General features: G+C 46.9%; 1 protein-coding gene across 7 annotated transcripts in view; it reads right to left on the reverse strand.

The window, feature by feature from the left end:
• Positions 1-21,826, reverse strand: part of SEMA6C (semaphorin 6C) — a 471,162-nt gene that overhangs the window by 12,500 nt on the left and 436,836 nt on the right. For 5 of the 7 annotated variants that reach the window (XM_069649822.1, XM_069649813.1, XM_069649807.1 and 2 more), the window contains 3 exons: positions 12,077-12,129; positions 11,122-11,172; positions 744-899 (listed from right to left, as the gene is read on the reverse strand). In XM_069649822.1, the coding sequence (XP_069505923.1) occupies positions 744-899; positions 11,122-11,172; positions 12,077-12,129 (260 nt within the window). The remainder of the gene's footprint in view (positions 1-743; positions 900-11,121; positions 11,173-12,076; positions 12,130-21,826) is intronic. The other 2 variants (XM_069649829.1, XM_069649833.1) reach the window with 2 other exon arrangements.

Genomic DNA, 21,826 nt, shown 5'->3' on the forward strand with positions numbered 1-21,826 from the left:
ATAGGGAGAGCCAGTTTCCGTATTATGAGTCACCATGGGGACAAACATGGTATCTCATCTCCGAGCACAGCATCTTTTCTCTATGCTCTCTGGGGACCCTCATGTTAACGTAACGCAATGCTATGCTTTCTATCCACTGTAGAAAAAGTAATGTTATTTTATCTCTGGGACCTACATGGACATCCAGGCTCTCTAATCTCTTGGACCTTTTGGAAAAGCCATGTTATTGAATTTCTAGCCATTACAGGAAAATTAATGTTATTATATCTTGGCCTTCCATTTGCACAGCCATGTTAGCATAACTGCGTGAGATTCAAATTGTATTGCATGTTAGGACTCTATGGGGACAGCTAGGTAAGTGGCCATTTTATCTTGTCCCGGATACTATGGGGACAGCAATGCCATTTTCCTAAAGTGAACTACAGGGACAATCAAGATATTCCTTGCGTGGATTCAACTTCACTCTTCTCAGCAGGTAATTAGTAGACGTTCATCGTTAGTAATAAGGTTCTGGGGAGAGGGTTATTGCTCAAAACCGGAGATTAAGAATGTAGAGCCTTGACCCTGAATTGAAATTGAAGCTGGAATAGGTGTTACATTTTACAGCAATGGGGTATGTGGGCTGGAAGAGGAGACCGGAAGATGGAAGGACAGCGGGGTTGCCAGCAGAAGCATCTACAAAGCACAGTCTAACTATTAATGACACAGACAGCCTAGGCGTTGGCCAATGTAAACCCGCTTACCCTGAGTTTTCACAGTTATCCGCAGGGTGGACAGCGGATTCCCAAAGGCAGGGAGGTCGTCGTGGGCAGCGCCTGTCTGGGAATGACCTGTGACCCTTGGGAATGGCGCCGTGCTGGTGGTGGCGATAGCAGAGGAACGGGTGGGTGGAGCCTCACCTATGTTACCAGCAACAAACAGATGATCAGGAAAGAGACAACGGAAGGATAGATGAGAATCAAGAGTTCACTGGATTTATTGTGGCTGGACTCACGATGCGACAGCATTTTGTCATTGGATGCCCTAGCATGTTTGGTCCGTCTGGGTCAATGGACCAAACTGTGATGCTCCTAGTCATTCAGTGGCCAGGATGAAATTATTTGGTGGCCTCTTAACTTTTCATAGCGGGCACATATTCACAGCTTCAAAGAACAACAAAAAAGACACAGCTTTTACAGCACTAGCAACAAACCCAACTCTTGCCCTCTCAGAAGGCCTTTGCTCAGTTGTTCTGGTACTATTGCAATTGTTTTTGGCAGCTATCTGGAGGAAGGACAACGCAAGGTGGAGGGTTAGTGCAGGGATTAATCCAACATTGCACAACTAAATGACTTTGTGAAACATACAAGCAGAAGACTGAACATTGAAAATACACACAAACATATTACGGAGTGGCCAGAAGTCATGACATAGCAAACACCGATACGTCTCTCATTTAAGGGATGTATAATGAATGTAATGATGCCTTTCCTCGGGTACGGTTGAGTTTCATTCTAGATTTTTGTGTATGTACGATCAATTTTTAGTCCAAAATTGCAGTTTGTAGAGATGCATAAGCACACTAATGCAGGTGCACCAAGATAGTCTTTTTGGATGCCTTGCAACAGGCCAAATAGTACATTATTTCCACCAGCCCCATCAAACCTTCAATTTCTCAAAGCACTACCCAAAAAATAACCTCCAGCAGTTTGCCAATATGTGATCAGCCTGTATAAGGTAAACAGTACTTTGCAGTGATATTCTTTTTGCAGCTTTTATCCGTTTGAGTGATATATTATGCATAGTCCAATATGTAGTGGTTGGTCCCTTGTGTAACAACTGGTTTACTAAACTATACAAAAAAAACTATTATTTTCTGATTGTTTGTCTCCCGTTTTGTGTGTATTTACATGCTGTTGGTACAAGGACGCAGCACATTTGAGATCAAATTGAAATAAGATGGATACTTTTCTATCCACACATACAACTCTGGTACACATACAAATCTCTGGTCAGTCCTTGAAAATGGATCAATCCCTCCCCGTTTGTTTTTGATAGTACAGTCTCTTGATTTGAATAATTTTGCTTATGTAAGATGTGGACCTGCAGGAGAATGTAACCAATAATTTAATACTAAAAAGGGCATCAGTCAGGGATGTGTTTTAGTTCTTTTATAATTTTTGCTATATATTAATGACTTTGCTGTTTTATTGGCGGCAGATGCACTGAGTCATTCAGGCCATAAACTTGGTGCCCTCTTTTTTGCTGATGACGCAGTACACATCTCCAAGACTACCTGTATCCTACAACGGTAACTTAATTCATTTTATGCTGCCTGTTCTGAAAAATGCCTTACAGTAAACACCAAAAACACAAAGGTCATGGCATGTAAACCAGAGATGGGCTTGTGTCCATGTCACTATTATCTAGCCTGAATGGAGAAATTATTCAAGATGTTGACAGTTGTGACTAAGGATACAGTTTCATAAATCCACCAAGTAGTCCATGGAGATTGATAAAAGTGTGTTCGTTTTAGCCAGGAGATGTGAGGCAGTAGTGAACTTTGTCAAATGATTTGGGGGCATAGGCCTCTCACATGCTATCAAGGTGTACAGTGTCCATGTACCACCTGCCACAATTTATGGAGCTGAGATTTGTGGCATTGTAAAGTCCAGGAGCTTGTGCATGAATAAAACAATCTTAAAAATGCTGCTAGGCCTTACTGGTAGTACCCTTTCTGTCCCTTGTTAGGATTATTTGGCATCTTATACTGTTAAACTTAAACCACTCTTGTATTAGCTTAAGATAGGAACAGAAAAGACCCATTAACCTTCTGTGAAGCACTACAGGATGCGTTTGCTTGGCTGGGTTCGAGAAGATGCCTTGATTTCGCTTTGTGAAAACCATGCTTGCGACCCCATGCTTGCGACCTTGAGATTATCAGCCTTTTAGAAAGACCCTTTTTATTTCGGTCCTCGCTCCAAAAGGACGGAGGATTGGTTCTTGAAAGATCTCCTGATTACTTGTTCCTGCCATAGTCTATCCTCCTAATATCTTATGATAAAAAACACTTCAGCCATTAAACAGGGTTTAGATGCAACTCATCCTACATTAGTAAAAATGTTTCATTTAGGAACTTTACCTCTGTTCACCTTCACTGCATCTTGGGACGAGATTAGTCATTTTTTATTTTTGTTTCCTCTTTACGAAAAGCTCAGGAAACTCTGGCTTGAGCCTGCTCTAAAGACATCCAAATGCAATGAATGTAACAGATGCTTTATACATGTATAAATCTGGCAGACCTGTTTTTAAAACAATTGCAGTAACTAATTATTTTGTAAAGACTTGGAAAATCAGACATTATCTGGATTTAGCTGACTAAGTGCCCATTTTCTTGTGATTTGGTTTCAAAGTCAAACCTTTCACACAAACAATAACAGAGAAAAAGACAAAAGAAGAATACAATGACAAGTGCAACAAGTATAAAAGATAGAAACACGAACGAAGAAGACACTAATGAAGTCAAACTAACATAAGTACTAAAATGATTTCAAATAAACCATACTAAAATTGAATTCCTCAGCATCTATAACAAAAGTTGCATCTGTAACATAAAAAATAAAAAAACAATACTATCTCTCTGCATCAATCGAGACCAAAGACTTTCCCCGGACAAATTATAATAAATGTACACAAAGGAACTAAAATGTTTAGTTCTAGAGTTGTTAAGAGCCGAGATGCCTAATTTTAAACGGGTTTCTTTATTTGTGTTCTATGTATTTTAATAGTTGCTCTATTAGATCCGTTTTTTTATACAAGAGCATTTTATATATGTATATATTAATAAGTTATGCTTTAGAATGATTTGGTGACTATGATAATTATGGTTTTCTTTTCATCTAATCTTGTATTTTGTGCTATGCACTGTTAAGGATTGTTTTTATCTGAATAATGTTTATTGATGCTATATGTGTACATCTGTGTTGCTGAACATTCTTTCTCCTTTTCATGTACCACCCAGTAGGGAAGCTAAGTAGAGTGCATGTGACTTAAGCAGCTACCTTTCGCAAAAACACTATTACTAGTAAGTAACGGTTATCTTTTTCAGCTTCTGAAACTGTTTTAGATTCCCTTGTGGAACTCCATATTACAGCCTTGCATATGCTGTCTAGTGGAACATTGGATAGAAATGCTCCCGTTGCTCTGGTAGAGTACATTCCTGACTTGGTAAGCAGTTGCATGTCTGCTTGTACATAGCATTCTTTGGTAGCACAAATGCCTAACTTGCTGTGCTATTGGATCAGTTTAAGGGCAGTATCCCTCCCTGCTTGATGATGTAAAATATTATGGTAGTGTTGCTGTCTTAACAAACACATGTATCCCCTTCAGTCGTATTTGGAAACTTTGTAGTGATAGCTGTTTTCATCTCCTTTCTAAAAACATTGTTGTTATGAAGCTCGACTTCTCAAAATTTATTGTGAACCAAACTAGGGAATTACTTTCCCTGTGGCGCTTTTGCGATTGTTGCCATGACTGAGAATCTTCCCCATTGTCAGTGAGCCATCTAGATGTTGGTACACATGTGCTGCATGACTATGTAGATGTACTGGCACAACCAAAAGCAACATTGTGAGCCCTCTTGGTGCTGATGGTATTCTGAATGGCAATACCTTGACTTGATAATGATAAGCACCCACTTGAAATCTCAGGTATTGTGTTTCTGGTGCATTAAAATATGAAATATTGTATCTTTCATGAAACATGTGGCCATGCAATCTCCCTGTTGGAGCAAGGGGATGACCTGCGAGTCTCCATCCAGATTGTATGAGTTATGGCAAACTTGCAGGGCCATCTCAAGTCTAAGATTGACCTTAGTGTGCAGTCTTTTTGGAGTAAGGATGTATTCGCTTTTTCCAGAAACATTTTGATGAACGGTAGAGGCCATCTTTTGCCCATTGTCATAAATGTACATACTCTCCTTAGATGTCGATACAATAGATGTCTTCGGAGTAACAATATAATGAGCCCTCGGTTATTCCTAAATAAACAGCGGATCTTGTGGCACTGGGCATATATTCTTTATAATTTCTGAAATTGGCATGCAGGAAAGGTCTTCCATGTTATGCTTAAGCTGGTGCAGGATCTGTGCCATTATTGGTTAGAATTGTGCGACAGGCTTCAGCTCTTTCAATGCTTCTACAAGGACATCATCTTCCTCATTTTCTGTGCTTTAATAATACCCCCGGTAGCTTCCCTTCTCATGACCATTGAGTATTTTGTTTGATCTTTATTTGAGGATGCAGACATCAGAAGGCCCTCAATGTTGGGTGCCTGTTTCATAGTACTCCCAGACATGTTCTACCTCATTCCAGAGATGCTCCTGGGAATTATTCCTTTTCACCCTGTAGGCTGTGTCAAAGTTGTTCTTGTATCATAGATACCTTGTGGGGGGCAGTGGATATTCTTGGTACAGCCTCTAGAAACTCCTCTGTGTCAGAAGCTTGATAAGGTATAAATCTCCCTGTCTGACTCTTCTATGCTACGTTGTCAAAACTACAGTATATCTAAGCAGTGCCCTGCATATTTCTCTCTGTATCATGTTTCCTTCTTTGATGTGGCCTTGAAGGCTGCCTGTTAAGCATTTTCCTGTTTCCAAACAGATTTGTGTGCTCTGTGCTTCTAGGCCATGCACTACTTGTGCATGCTGCACCTTTTTACCGGCATCTATATCTGTGTTCTGACTTTTGGAACCATGCCCTCTTTTAGCACCAGCTATCTTCACAGCTTGGTGTCTTACTGCATCAAGCATCTATAGAGTTAATTCACTTGCATGACCTCTTTCAAGGCTGTATTCAGTGTCATGTATTAAGTGTACAGTCTTTGCAATGCCATTTTTAAGCACCTGCTTCACAAAGGTTTATGGAGTTTGGTGCAACTGTCTCTTACAGCATCATCTCCCTTGTACGCATCTCTTGTTGCATGATATGCATTTTTTCCAGGGACTTCATCTGAGCTGCAAGAGTGGGGGGAGATATTTTGGGCACAGTATGGTGAGACCAGTTGGTGGGAGCAGTGGCCTTTACTGTATGGTGGCTCCTGTGCCCTGTTTTTGGAGTCTGAATTTATTTTTATCCCACGAGAGTTACTCAACACACTGTGTTCGCCGCCTTACTAATCTGTCGGCCTCCATGGGATTGGCCACCCATTGTTTTTTCCTTTCTACGCTTGAGTGTCTTTGGCTTGAACATTTTAAAAGGCATGGCATTGAATTCCCTTGTGGTTACTAGGCAAACACCCATTGCAGACCTTATGGTTTTCCACCCATGAAAACTCATGGTTACACGAATTTGAAGTACAGCATGGATGAGAGGAGCAGAGGAAAGACTTTGGGAGTGAGATATTTTCTCCCTTAGCGTGCTTCTCGGGAGCAACTCACTCTTTGATGAAGCCACTGCACAGTTTTGCACTACTTAATGATATTTCTAGAACACCCTTGCGTGTGAGATTGTAGGTCCTGCTTTGATCACCACTTTGGAACTATCGTGGGACTTTCATGAGACTCACATCCGAGTAGTGCTCTGGGGTGGCGGGGGGAAATTTCACTCTCCTGCTCACTTTCTCTTGCTCATCTATCCTGTGCCCTACTACAGCTTGATCACTCATTCGTTGCTCTGCTGCTCTGCATTTCAAGGAAAACATTTCACCCAAACGCATATTATAGCATCACACTCTGTTCTCTATGATGCACAAACATATATGACGTGTGCAATTTTTACAGGTGCATCGACACTGACATATCATAATATAAAGAGGTCTGGGACCCACACAAAGGACAAACAAGCTACAGAACAAGTCAGGGAGATCCCGAGAGAGCCCAGAAGGGGCCTGGGACCCACATAAGAGAGGTGCAAGAAGCTAAAACAAGGGGACGAGGGCACATTGACAAAAGAGAGATTTTCTGGAATTCTAAGATCTACAGTCAAGTCTGGCAGTGAACTAGACTTGACGCTACATTTGTGAGCTGGAGAAGTAACAGGGGAAGAGACGCCCCCTCCCCCGATACTTGGGAACTATGTTTTGTATACATTTGGAAGAGCGTTTAAGATCAATAACTTGTAAGTTAAAGAACCACTCATTGCGTTTTCTCATCAAGAACTGAACATTTGAAATCTGTATTCAGAATGAGAGGCGCCACCTCCTGGATCAAGACGACACCCAGTTTTTCCTTAGTTAGTCTAGAGTGTAAGGGACTGAAATAGGTTTTGACACAGGACGGCAGACATTTTACTTTACTGGACATCCTGACAGAGTCCTTAGTGTTTTTGTTGAGGTAGCGCAACCCCTCGTAGAACCTTTTCTTTTACTTTTATATAAATAAAAGTCTTTGCCAACAAACATGCCACAATTATGTCAGACGCGTACTTCTGCACGCTTACAGTTTATATACTCTTTACTTCATGAATGCCTGCCTCGCAGGAGTGACTTGCTTTGCAATAGCTACACTTTGCCAATGATTTACTTCTGACGATGCATGTGTTGCGTCTGCATGGGTAACTGCTTGGGGACTGCTTCAGACAGAATTGCTTTTGCTTAGGACAACTTTGAGTGTCATTTTAAAGGTTTACTTTTCTGGATATGTGTGTATTGCTGCAATATTCCTGCAGATTATTTGAGCCGGCGTGAACACGGCTGCCCACGAGGTTATTTAGCGGTCTTTAAGTTGTGTCCAGTCTTCATTGTGTTTTCTGATTAATGATGTTTGGGTATCTTTTCTAACAGTTAGTTTCCGGTTGTCTCTTTCAGTTACCTTTTGTTTTCTTTGGAGTTAGTGGCAGCTTTGCTTGTTTGGCCCAGCTGCGCATCCTTTTCCTACTGCGCATTGTTTGGTCCTATGCAGCCTGCTTTATAAAGAACAGGCATGGGTATTCCTTACGCGCACGCTGCTTTGTGTACGCGGTGTAATATCACTGGGTTCATATATAATCGATGCATGGACTCATCCTGGGTGCCAGTCCTCCTCCATATGACACACCGTACTAAATGTGGCTCCAGCATGCACTAGTTTCACTTTTATGATGCCATTTCCTGCGTCTTTCTTCAGAATTGCTCCCTGGGGACTCGCACACTCATGTCGTGATTGCCCATGTGTATCCTAGAGCCATCACCGTATCTCTGGCATGCCAGTCCATCTCTGCACCACTTGGAGCATGCCCCAACGGAAGGTGAGAAATCGGACTGGTACAGTCGCGAGTGAGGTTGCCACCCGTCCTGTATTTTTCAGGACTGTCCCGATTTACATCGTTGTGTCCCACTTCCCGCACACAGTCTCTGCAGGACAGCTAAAAGCCTCTGCCGCATCCTTCCTGGATCCTTTCCGGCTCTCAGTTCGCATGTTTTCTCCAGATGGATCAAAGCACAGGGGCGCGTTCCCGAGGTATGGAAAACTAGGAAAAGCCTCAGATCGATGAATGTCTAAATGACCTAGTGAAACTGCCCACTTACGAGAAGTGATGTACAAGAAGAAAGATCGCTCTGGTAGCTATGGGGAGGCTTGGCCGTCTTTTAATGATCTAGATGGAGGATTCTGGCATGGTTATCGTTACACTACCGTTTGGTTGTGTGATTGGGCGCAATTAATGTTCGATTGTCCATTTAATTTCTTTTACTAGTTACATTGCTACGGGCTTCCATGGTAGTACAGTGTATTCATTTGATTATTTGTATTATTTTCCCTGTTGTATAAGTGACTTTGTTGATTGGCTATTGTCCTCGCAGCATTTGTAGTATTATTTATTTTGGTTTAAAGGGAACTGCATTGTACTTTTGTCCACTCTTTCTTTGATTTTGTGGTGTATTTGACATATTGTATATATTAGTGTAACATCTAAAAATAAAGTTATGAAGAAAAAAAAAACTTGTGTGATAGTGGGCCAATCGAGTCTCTAGAAGTGATGGAGTTTGCAGCTTTAGCAATTAAAAATGAAATCCCCTCATGGTTTGATAAACTCGACTTTAGTGTTCCTACGTACATACTGATTATGACCATTCGTGTACTGTACTCGACAACATTATTTGACTCTTGGTTTACACGTGAAAAGTTTTTTTATTTTATTTCACTACCAATAATGCTCAAGAGTATCAAAAACTCTTGACGCTGCCTTACGTTATTTTCTGTGAAATCAATTACGATGTTTGTACGTATGCACATTAGGGGGTCTTCTGCCACACAGGGCCCGAGCAATCATTTTTTGTGCCCTGTAACTGTTAAATTGCCTATACTTCTAATGTTACCATAAAAGTGGATACGCGGAAAAGAGGGCGTGAATGACGCTGCACGGTCCGCGAGCACCACAATATGCTTCCGATAAAAACCATTTGGTGAGGACTAGCCTAGTCACGACCAAGAAGCCCGGTGAGATGCAGTGCGAGCGATCAGTTCAGCAAATTTAGGATAGTCAAGGAAAGGGACACAGAGGCTGTACCCCTGACGTCACCTGGTAAGTGTGAACGATTGCCCATCAGCTAAGCACAGCAGGTAGGCCAATGGAACACTACAGGCCAGCACAGCCATGCTTTTGCTCGTGGGTGACACATGTGCTGCAGACTGTGCGCTCTGCAGCACCCAGGCCTCAACATGCACGGCTCATCAAAACAATGCAGGCTCCCTATGGCCCCCCCCTGTTCTGTAGTGAGGTTAATGTGGGTCTGGGACATGCACACCAAGTATAAGCGGGAGGGGCAGTGTAAGACAGGGCGTCGGGCAGGCAGAAGACACTCATGCGAGGTTCGAGTGCATGGAGGTTGGATCAGGCATGCAGAGGCTCCAGGACAGGCAGCCTCGAGCAGGCAGGCTGGGATATCTGCAGGCACAGACATGCAGGGGTTCAGTGATGAAGTGTCTTCAGACTGGCACTTTCGTGAACTGGCATTGCTCAAAGGGAAGTGAAACAGGGTATGTAGAAGTTCAGGGTCAAACTAGTGGGGTGCGGAGGGGCGAGCACCGCTCACAGCCATCCATTTCTAAGGCTCATTACCTGGGTAGAGAAAATAGGAACACAAATAGGCCCCTCTGATTGGCTGATTCCATACGTTGTGGGAATCCCTTTTTAGGCTTAGAAACATACAATCTGTCTGTGGAGGCCATTTCATTAGGAATGCATTGTGGATATATGTCTCTCACTCTCTCTCCCTCTGCCCCTCTACCCCTTTCCCCCTCTCCAGAATTAGCACACTTGTTCATCGCAATACAGGTGCATAGATTCTGATAGCAGGACCACTCAGAAGAAAATCCTGCCACTTCCTGCAAATCACCCATGCCCATTCAGTCTGCCCATTTCTCACACGAAAAGACCAACAGGGCCTAGCAATTCTGTCCCTTTCCTGGAGAAAAGGACCCAAACTCCAACAAGACTTGTTGTGTCCATTTAATAAAAAATACTGTACACCACACATTTCCCTGTAACTAAAGGTTGACCCACATAACCTGGAGATTATGTGTAGCTAAGGGCGGTGAGCCCGCAGTCTAGTCTGCCTGCCTGCTGTAACAATCTGGGTTGGGCTGGTGGCATAAAATTGGGCGGGCACCAATGAAAAAGTGGCTCGCAGTCCAAATGTCCATTTGTGTCTTTTGTGACAAACTGCTTCACTAGTATCAAAGAGGCAATGTTCTCGTAAAATGTGTTCCAAACTATGCATGTTAAGAATGTGTGTTCGGTAACACCGGTTAAAACTGCGACTAGCTGCACTGTGAAATAAATCATCAAATTGCCCTCTTTGGCCCAAAACAATTGGCCCACACTAGCATGTTGGACCTGCATTTCAGGAGCCATCCTATACCCAGACCGATCCTGGCAACAATGTAGGACTGGCAACAATGTAGACTCTACGTAGTCTCCAGTTTGGTCTTTGCTTTTAGAGTCTGGCTACTTGCCTGTGTTTGACCCATGCCTTTTTGAACTTAAGCTTCTGAAAGGTAGAGATGGAGGCTGTACAACAACTCGGAGCAAGTGCTGTGTTCACCAGTGACAGTCTGGACAATCAGGCACTTTCACAGAGCAAGAGGGGGGGGGAGGAGGGTATGGGGCTTGGGAGCAGGCAGGGGAAAAGGAGAGAAAATGGGGGAGAACTGAAAAGATCACTGACCATAAGCGGAATCAGCAGCAGTGTTGTGATTTCCTGTGGCGGTCACCACGTCTACAGAAATACAAAATAAATCAAATGGAAGTCAGCAGCAGCAGGAAAGAGAGCACAATACCAGAAAACAACAGTCTGCACCGGAAACCAGCAAAGAAGGGCAGGACGGAAAGGGAGGGCGGGGGGGGGGGGGAGAAAAATAAAGTCAGAATATGAGAGGAAGCGGAGCTCAGGTGGGGGCGAACCCATTCGGACTTGCAACAACAAGAACTCCCAAGGTCAACTGCTCTCTCACATAGTCTGCGCCGCAGAGCACAGCTGCCGGGTTTGCTGCACTTTGATACTTGTATGTTCGTTATGTAACACCAACTGGTTTGAAACATATGACGAATTTTCGTTGTCACTTTGCTTTGAGAACACATTGTCCAACGAAAGCATGCATCCGTGCAGGTGAGCACCCCAGGCGCGCTCGGCCTAGGACTGGAGCCTCACCCGCTCTTTCCGCCTTTCTGAGGCAGGCTAGACCAGTCTGATATGTGACCGATTATGCCCCAGCCCAGCTGGCCTTTCAGAAGCACCGGCCTGTTGCGGAACCCATCGGTCAGCCTCTGAGCAGCAAAGGTGGCTCCCGGTCCGTGGGCCACCACACCGTTCAATGATACACGTTGCACCATCCGACAGGACTTGTATGAGAGCAGAAGTTTTGAACTATTGTCGTGCTGATTATTTTGGGGTCCACCCTTCTAATCCTTCCATGCCATGGAGGAGGAGAGCCACTGATGTTAGGATTTGGCCTGATGACCATTAACTGCAACTCAGGGTTTCTGGTGTTAGGGTATGGCATGATGGCCCGTTCACCCTCCCGCCCCCGGGGAGGAGCAGCCAGTGTCAATAGTGGGAGGGATTTCCATGGACATGCAGCTAGATGAATACGTGGAGCGGCTTCAGCCGGCTCCGGACTCACCTTGACATCCACCGAAGTGCCTCACGTGCTCCACATCCTGCTCGAAAGGGGTCCTGTGAGGAGACAGGAAGGACAGGAAACAAGAAGTGAGCTTGCACAGCCATGGACAGCGAAACAAAGGGCGGGGACGCCAAGTCAGGGCAACACAAACTATCTGCAAGGATAGCCACTGACCGCAGCCATTCATTCCACTCCCCCCCCTGCATCCTTTCAATAAGTAAGATACCACAGACTGGACGAAAATGAGACCGCCCCACCTAAGCATTTCTGAGCAATCCCGTCTACCAGTTCCTTTACAGGCAAGGATCTCCCGGCCCATCCCGACTGCTCACGCATGTGCCTATAATAAGGACCAGCTCCATCCTGTCTGCTCATTGCCCACTAAGTTAAGGACTACCGGACCCATCCTATCTACTCTTTCCCCCTTTCTGTTATGGGCCTTAACCGTGCAGTCAACACACAACACAATGACTGCGAGCTACGCCATTTGGCAGTTAGTCAAACACGCCATTTGGTGGTTGACTAACTGCCGAGTAGGAGACCGCTCAAACCCTTTTATTAGGCAGTTCCACGTGACCACAATCATGTGACCTGGCACGGAGCTCTAGTTACAACATCCCATGCCAAGGGTAAAAACAAACAACAACAAAACGCACAGCATTATTTACAATTAGGCCCACAGCACACATTGAAGCATTGACAGTTTACACATTTTACATTTATACAGTTGGATTGGTGGCGATGGTAGAGACAACGGAGCACTGACTGCAAGTCTCTATACTGGGCCCACTTGAAGGATGAGGCCATGCAGGGTTACAGCATTGGGTAACCATCAAGGTTCCATGTTACCTTGGGGAGAATCGTGACCTATATACCTTTCTTCAAGCCCAGTGTCGCTCAGGACAGAGAGCACACATCCGCACGCGTGCAGGCAAAGCCGCACACGTTGATGCCGGGGGCCATATCTGCTTCGCGACGGCAGTGTCCTTGGGGACCCAGTCTCCTGTTGGTGAGCTGTCCGCAGGGTGTCCGACTTCCCCGGACTTCGCCATGCTCACTGATTGGGTGGAAGGGTACACGGGCAGCAGACCTGGCCACGCCACATTCAAGCTCCCCTGGGCAGGAGTTGTAGCAGGTGGCGGCTCGCGGGCCAACACCACATCTAGGCTCCCCAGGCAGAAGTGTCTCCCCATGCAGGCGTAGTAGCAGGCGGTGGCACACGGGCCGCATCACATCTAGGCTCGTCCCGGCAGGAGTGATTCAAATGACTATAGCTCCCCAGGAGACTGACAGTATCGCGCCTCCTCTGTGGCCCCAGGGATTGCGGGCCTTCATGCAGCCACAGGCCTTGAGGGGAGGCGAGGTATATTCTATCTGTCCCCCATCAGGAGGGAGACGGTGATGGTGGGGGAGCCCGGGAGAGGCAGTAGGCTATCACACCAATCTCAGGCCCAGAAGTGCAGGGATGCGTAAGGCCTGATCCATCAGTGTGCGGTAGTGGCTGCCGGCAGTGATGCGGGCCGTGCTACACACCGGGTCTCCAGGCGAGAGAGGGCAAAGGCAGCGGTCCATGCTGCATTCAGTCTCCCTCAGCCAGGAGTAAAAGTAGCGGCAGGGCCGCGCATCCCCTCCCCCAGGCAGGAGATGTCTGTCAAACAGAATGTGGCATCAGCCTGGGGCAGAGCTGTGGGCTGGGGCAGCTAGCAACAAGTTGGGGGCTGCAGGCAGAGGTCAGGGCCACACCACCTGCTCTCATTCCCAGGCGGGAGTTATGCATCCAATACTAGGGCGGTGGTCGGAGCCGTGCAGGCACCACACTCCCCAGTTGCCATGTGTTCTCTACCCCAGGCAGGAGATATTCCAATTGATGCGGCAGACGCCACGCCACGATCCTGCCGCCTCCAGTGGGAGCAGGACCTGGCAGTGGAGCATGATACGTGCTCTCCAGCTCCTCCCATTGTGGAACGTGGAGACCGCGCCACAGTCTCACTCCCCTAAGCGGGAGATCCATAAAACGAAAGCTGCATCGCTGGCGAGGGTTAGCCGCACCAAACTCCCTCTCCCCCAGTCAGGAGCAATACCTCCATATTTCTTCAGGTCGCAGCGGCCCTTTCCGTGCAACTACCATGCTCCCCCAGGCGGGAGCTGAAGCCGACTGCAGGCCATCCGGGCCGCTCCTCGTTCTTTCTCCCCCAGGTGGGAGTTTGCTCCATGCCAATGTTGTGGCAGCCCATGCCGTGTGACGACCAGGCTTCCCCATGCAGGAGCAGACCAAAGCTGCGCAGCGCTGCGATTCACGCCCGTGGGTGGTGCCTTACTCTCCAAGTCGACTGTGGCTGGCTTAGCAGAGCGGCACAACAGGGAGGCGTTACTGCCTCAATGCCGTGCCCGAGCTCCCCCATCACAGGAGCAAGCTGTGGCATGGCATGGCAGGTGCAGGCTGTGGCCCCGGGGATCTGCAGCGCCAGATTCCAGTTTTGTTGCCAGTTGTTATAGGCCCAAGAGTTAATCGTGCAATCAACACTCAACACAATGACTGCGAGCCACGTAATTTGTTGGTTTGACTAAAGCTCAGCCCTTTTATTAGGCAGTTCCACGTGATCACAGTCATGTGACCTGGCACAAGCGCTGGCACGGGGCTCTAAGTTGCAACACTTTCTGTCCATTTCCTGGATATTGAGCACCCACATGTTCAGTCTCCCCATTTCCTTGCCTATATGTGAAAAACAGGTTTCCAGCTTCTTGTCACCACAGTGGGCCTCTGTGCGGTGCCCTCTCCTGTCCCCTTCAAGAGCCTTTTAGTTCAGAAAGAAAGCACCACATCCAAAGCATAACAACACTATTGAGAGCGAGCAGCTAAATTCGCCCTTGACCAGTCAAGCGGGTGTAGACAGGAAATGGCTGCGATTCAGGTGCTGGCAAAGAGGGCAGTAAATCGCTGTGTGCAGCGCCCCCTGCAGTGGCAAACACCGAGCGTTTCCATGTGACCCATAAAAACAAAATTGAAAACAATCCTGGTCAGCTGCAGAAGAATAGGAACTTTTTTGTTAGATCACAATACTAGTTTTAAAATGTTGCTTAACGAGAGGTCTTTGGTTTCTTCAACAAAAGCAATGAAAGATTTGTGGGGCAGTGCACCCCTGAGGGGAGCCCAGCGCCTCACATGGATCACACAGTTTGCATGTCGGGGGGCAGCGGACCTGTGAGGTGAGAGCATGGCAGGCCTTACATGGATCATTCAGCTGGCATGTTGTGGGCACTTGGACTTCATGGAGGGTGCAGGGCAAGCATCACATGGAGCAGGGGCCGTGCGTGTTGTAGAGCAGTTCACCTGCGAGGAGAGCCCAGGGCAGGCCTTACATGTGTCAAACAGTTGCATGCTGTGGGGCAGTTCAAGTGCCTGGAGGACCATGGTAGGACTCACTTGGATCACCCAGCTTGTGTGTTGTGGGGCAGTTCACCTGTGAGGCGAGACCAGGGCAGGCCTCACATGGATCACGCAGGTTGTGTGCCGTGGGGCAGTTCACCTGTGAGGCGAGACGAGGGCAGGCCTCACATGGATCACGCAGCTTGTGTGTTGTGGGGCAGTTCACCTGTGAGGCGAGAGCAGGGCAGGCCTCACATGCATCACACAGCTTGTTTTTGAGGGGCAGTTCACCTGTACGAAGAGCCCAGGGCAGGCCTCACATGGATCGCGTATCTTGCATGCTGTGGGGCAGTTCTCCTGCAAAGGGATTCTAGGTCACACCTCACAGACCACGCAGCGTGGTTGATGTTGGGCAGTTCACCTGTGAGGAAACCCCAGGGCAGGCCTCCAACAGCACCTAATGCGCTTCAGAGATTAAACAGTGACATATGCAAGCATAGGCTCGGAGCACAGGTGGGGGCGAAAGGCGGCAACTGCCCCCTTCTAAGCAATGGGGCAGGAAGCACACTTTGCCTCGTACAAATGTTTACACTTTTCAGCTGCCGACTGCACTTCCCAAATGAGACTGCACGCCTTGCAGGAGATAGAACACAATTAGCTTTTAAGCCACGTGCATGCACTGCACTCTTGCTAAGGCAGCGACTTTGAGCGGTGCCAGAGGTCCACATGCAAAGGTGAACTCTTTCAAGTCGAGTAATAGGCAGAGGCTGCAAGGATGCACAGGTTTGGCGACTGCTGCCGAGGTATATGCGGAGATCATTCCCATTGTAGTGTTTTAATTCCTTCCCTGAAATGTGCTCTAAGCTGTGTTGCTTGCTCATGTGCACGGTCGGGTGTGTGTGGAAGTTTCGCCTCATAGTCCAGGCTCAAGTCGAGGGTAGACATGGGTGGACGGAGTCTACCCACTTGTTTTCAGAGGGTGGACACCGTCCTCCTCGGTATTTTAGAGGACGTGTGTAAAATGGGAAAAAAAATCTTAAACTTGTGAATTTACACCGTCCTCGGACACGGGCACCAGATAAGCTGAATGGAGGGACAAATGCAGCGCCACGATACCCCTGGGCTGTTTGTGCGCTTTATAAATGCAAATAAATCGTTTTGTTGGTGAGTTTTTCTCTTATACAGACTGTTGAATTCAAATATGCAGGTGTCTGCAGAAACATTGTACTGCTCAGGGTCGGACTGGGACAAGAAATAGGCCCGGACAACAAAAAAAAAGTGGCCCACCCCTTGCCTCAAAAAAGTGGCCCACCCCTCGAAAAAGTGGCCCACCCCTCGCCACAAAAAAGTGGCCCACCCCTCGTCTCAAATAAAGTGGCCCTCAAACCATCATCCGTGAATCGCGTCAGTTCTTGACTTTTACAGAAAATGCTACATATTGAGGTCCACAGCTCCGAGGCGCAGGAGTGGCATGAACCAACCACCCCCACTGCGGTTTTGGGACCTGCTGCAAGTCAATGCTTATACAGGGCTGCGCAAACCCAGCAGGGAAGCAGGGTGGGGGTGACGATGGTTGGATAGGAGGGGAGGGGGGCAGGGAAACCGGAATGAGGTTTAGGGAGAGGTCAGAAAATGCTACGTATGGAGGCTTCATGTGTCTGTTACATTACAACACAACTCATAAAATAACATTACTTTGCATACAGTTCTGTGGGCTTGCATGAATTTGTTGCCTTGGTGTAATGGTTGTGCCACTGGTTTTTGCCCTTGGCACCCTATTTTAATTGTGTGCCCCAACACTTCACGTCCAATCACACTCTTCGAAGAACAACTACTGCATCTCACAGAGTAACATCAGACCCCTCCCTCCAGACAGCACCTCTACAGCCAACTTACACATCACCGCCTGTCCCTGGCCCCTTTCGGGATACCAATGCCCCTATGCCCTCGACAAAGACACTGTGGGGTGCTTCCGAACTGCACACAGTCAGCAACAAAGGCTAGCTATCATCCGGGGTCAGACTGGGCCATGCAATTGTCTCAGGCACCAAAGAAAAAGTGGCCCGCACTTGCAAATGGCTTTTCATTCCTTTTGTGATACTGTTTGAATAGTACCCAGCGGGAGCTTTTTGATAAAGTGACATGCAAATTGTATATTTTAAAGAATATTTATTCAGCAACACTGGTCAAAACTACTAGTCGCAGTGTGAATTAACTCATCAAACTGGCCCACATGGGCCAATAAGGGTCCCACTTTGGCCAAAAAAACTGTCCCACGCCAGCATTTCGTGTTTTTGGTTGGCCCTGGGCCTATTGTCCTACAGGCCAGTCCGAGGCTGCTCCCAGCTCAACTGACTTTTCAGTACTGACACTTTTTCCCTCATCTTTTCCCCCAGTTGCAACCCCTCCCCACAGAAAAAATGTTTTACCATGGGCAGGGCCACAATCCATCTCTATCAAGGAGAGCAATGTAGCAGCATGCAATACCCTTTACCCAACTATTCATGCCAATGAACAGGTACAGCCAGCTTCCAAAATGGATACGGTTACATTTCGCTCATGCCCACATTGCCCAGTAACAAATGCAACCAGCTCTGATGCCCAAGGGGCCGTACAGCATAACTGGTACAGCCTGCTCCCAGCTATGGTTAAGCCAGCTGAAACACAATCGGCTCCTGATCATTCTCTGTGAACGTTGCTGTACCCATTTAGTAACAGGTAGAGGAGCGAATTCCCACATATGTCAGGCAATAGATAGCGCAAGGTAACACCATTTCCAGTAACAGGGACAGCGAGCTACTGCTCACGTCCAGTAGCTTTTACAACCCAAACTCCTCGCACTCATCACCGGAACTGGTACAGCTAATAGCCTTCAACATGCCCAGCCCCACCCCACACCCCTTAGCTCACAATGTCCATACTATAGGCTCTGTTTCGAAAGGCATGTAACACTGGAAACTGAATGCGGAAAGGTAGGGAGACTAAGCATGAAAGCATGGCAGTAGGGCAATACATTGGCCCATGGCTGTGCCACCTAATTCTGACTGCTGCCCTCACCAAGAACAGCTGAGCTCAGTCTTGCAATAGACCAGTGAAAAAATTATGACATACTTGTCGGATGGTGGAAAAATAAAGCTCGTAACTGGATCAGCCCCAGACAGGTCCTCAGAGGCATAGGCCCCTCTGGAGTGTTCCCAAGTTCCTTATGGGCCAGTCTGCCACTGTCCGCCTCACTATAAGTATGGTGGTAACAGGTGGCATTCCAGAGTAGCGCCTATCTTGCCGAAACACACAATAATGGCCTTTGCAGCCCATGCATATGCTGCCTGCTTGTTGCCTCATCTTCAATGGAGGTCTTGCCCCATGCAGTATTACCACATGTCCCCAATGCAGTTCAATTGGCCTCAAAAGCGGGCAATAACTTGTACTTGGCACCAACCCTAAATCAGTTGTAGTATTATCGTAGCCGCATGCAGTAAGAGGAATTCAGTTGAGCAGTATTACCATAGTTGATACCGCCAAACTTACAATGTGGCGCAGAATTACAGAAACAGCTTGTCACATGATGGAAACAGAGTGTAAACATAGCGGAGTCCATGCTGGACACACACAAACATACACAACATTTGAGGTGCACAGAGATGGAGCCTGGGGCACAAGAGAGACCAACAAGGGCAGGAACACAGAGGGAGCCTGGGGAGGTGGGCTGGAGCAAGAGAGGCCAACAAGGGCAGGGACAGAGATGGAGCCTGTGGAGGTGGGCTGGGGCACGAGAGACCAACCAGGGCAGGAGGAGAGATGGAGCCTGGGAGGTGGGCTGGGGCACGAGAGGCCAACAAGGGCAGCAAGAGAGATGGAGGCTGGGAATTGGGCTGGGGCACGAGAGACCAACCAGGGCAGCAAGAGAGATGGAGCCTGGGGAGGTGGGCTGGGGCAAGGCAGGCCAATAAGGGCAGAACCTGAGATGCAGCCTGGGGAGGAAGGTAAGTTTAGAGGGGCAAACAAGTGCAAAAAGAGCGATTGATGGGCCCTGGTGGGGGCTGGGGAAGAACACAGGTATGCTTTTGGTACTCAGGCAGGAGGCAAAAAGAGAGCAGGTGTATGCAGGCAGAGGAAGTGTACGGTAAGGGTGGGGTCTAAAGAAAAATAAGTTTGGACTATGGAGTAGGGATATACACAATGAAAGGATATTGAAATCAGAAACAAACACTTGGTGACTTAGCAGGGTAGGAAAATAGTTTGAAATTGATAAATATTAACACAAAAGAGAAGGTAAAAGTAAAAAAATAAACGGAAACAGAAGTTTGCAAGATAGGTTAAGGACAAAAAAAGGTGAGTCTGAAGAGAGAGAAATGAAAAGACGCTGGAAACTATAAAAGGCAGGTGTGCAGAGGAAACTGAGTAACATTTGATGAGAGAAAAGGAAGAATATTGAACATTTTAAAACAAATGGACAGAAAGCCTTTGGTCGAAGAAGATGGAAAGACTTGAGCTGGAATTGGGACCAGGACTGGGGAATTACCGGACTCGGGAAGATTCGACTCGTTTGCTCGGTGAGAGGGTAATAGAGAGAGAGGGGGAAGGGAACAAGGAGGAAAGGGGGGCTCTGGTGTCGGAGAGAGCCTCTGGGGCAGAGGTACCACCCCGTGTCAGGCTGCAGGGGTCTACAGAAGGTATACACGCATACTTGCCATTGCCAACATTGTGTGGCCAAAAAGATGTGGATTTTTCAAGTTTCAAAACTAATGCTTTGCATAACAATTACATCACAGGAAAATACAAAACATACATTGTTGGCACCACTGGAGCATTCTAAAATACACATCACATGAAACAGCACATCATGGAAAGATGTTCAAATGTTTAAAATGTATAATTCTGAATGGTAAGTTAACACCAAATTCAATTACCTAACTTCACAGAAGGTAATCACACAGAGTTGGTAGGCAATGTTTGCCACTGCTCTGTAACAGCAGCCTGGGCAATACATATTTATTCCTGCAGTGCAAGATGAACACTGAATGACATGATGGAGCCTGATACCCCCGCAGTCTTATAGGCAGATGCTGTGTGATGGTGGTACGCTCTGCCCCTTGCCCACACTGGTGGTTCACCTAGGCCTGTCCCGGCAGAGTGCAGGGCAGAGTCATTTAGCCATCAGGTCACTGGATTGGTCTGAGCCCAACACTCAAAGTAATCACCCGCCCACCGCACAGACAAACTAACTAATGTGTTGCATGCTTTGTCCTGGACCGGTCTCAAGCAGCCTGCCTTGGAGTCACATAAATTACCTGCCTGCCCATGTAAAAAACAGTAGGCTACGTGACGTCACCCACATCTGTAGGCAGTAGGACTGCTTTAAAAGCAGTAGCCTACTGCCTAAATCATCCCTGTATTTTAGGTGCCATCCAGGAAATACATTTTCAGATACACATCCGATGTTAAAAGAGTTAAACAAAAACTCGCTATCAAAATAGGTTTACATACTCAGAAAAACAAGATAACGCTATCGAACTAAGCAGGGAGCAAGATAAGTGAATCGTCGGGTGTAAATGATGTGTCAGATAAAGAAGTACAATTTCGGTATCAACAACTTTTATCTACCCACTCAGTAGCTTAACGTGCACTTCGCAGACCATTTAAAGGAGCTTGGTGTACAAATATATAACCACTTCTGACTGATCAATATGTTGGGGTCTGTCACAAAAACATATAGGCAAGGCAGGAATACTTAAAAAGTACGTAGCCTATTGCCTAAATGTGTAGGGTTTCCATAGAAAAAACGTAAACAAACATACAAATCAGATGCCGGAACAAAAGAGTGTGCGTTATATCTTAAAATAATATGCACGGACGCACCCGCTCCATACATGCCAACATTATCCATTCCGTTTGGCAGATGCTAGTCCATTCCTTTTTATAATTTTGCATTTTGACTTTGTAGTGCTATAGTTACCCATTCAATCCAGGACTACAAGTCCCAGAATGCAAAGTTATAACTAGGATTGGACTATCATCTCCAGAATGGAATTACTGAAGTTTCGCATGCATGCTTTCAGAAATAGAATAATTATCGTAAGGAGGAGTGGGTAAGCCCAGGATCAGAGGTTCAGAGGCAGCAGAAGTGGGCAGCAGTGCCTCTCACCTTAGCAGTTCCCTGAACCGCTGAAGGCGCCGCTTTACATTGAGGGGAGAGAGGGGAGCGATTAGATGCTGGCAGCGGAAGGGGCTCCTGGTTGGGCAACTCAGCCCTCCTCGGCCTCCGACACTTGAGCGGGGAGGGGAGCCCGTGCGCTCAGTGATAAAAGTGTAATAATGTGCAAAACCTACCATTAGGCGGAGTGGTGCCAGTTCTGGTGGCACTCTAGGTGGCGCCAAGAGTT

The sequence above is a fragment of the Ambystoma mexicanum genome, chromosome 1p (assembly GCF_040938575.1).
Source record: "Ambystoma mexicanum isolate Mex_15411 chromosome 1p, UKY_AmexF1_1, whole genome shotgun sequence".
In the NCBI taxonomy this organism is placed as follows: Eukaryota; Metazoa; Chordata; class Amphibia; order Caudata; family Ambystomatidae; genus Ambystoma; species Ambystoma mexicanum.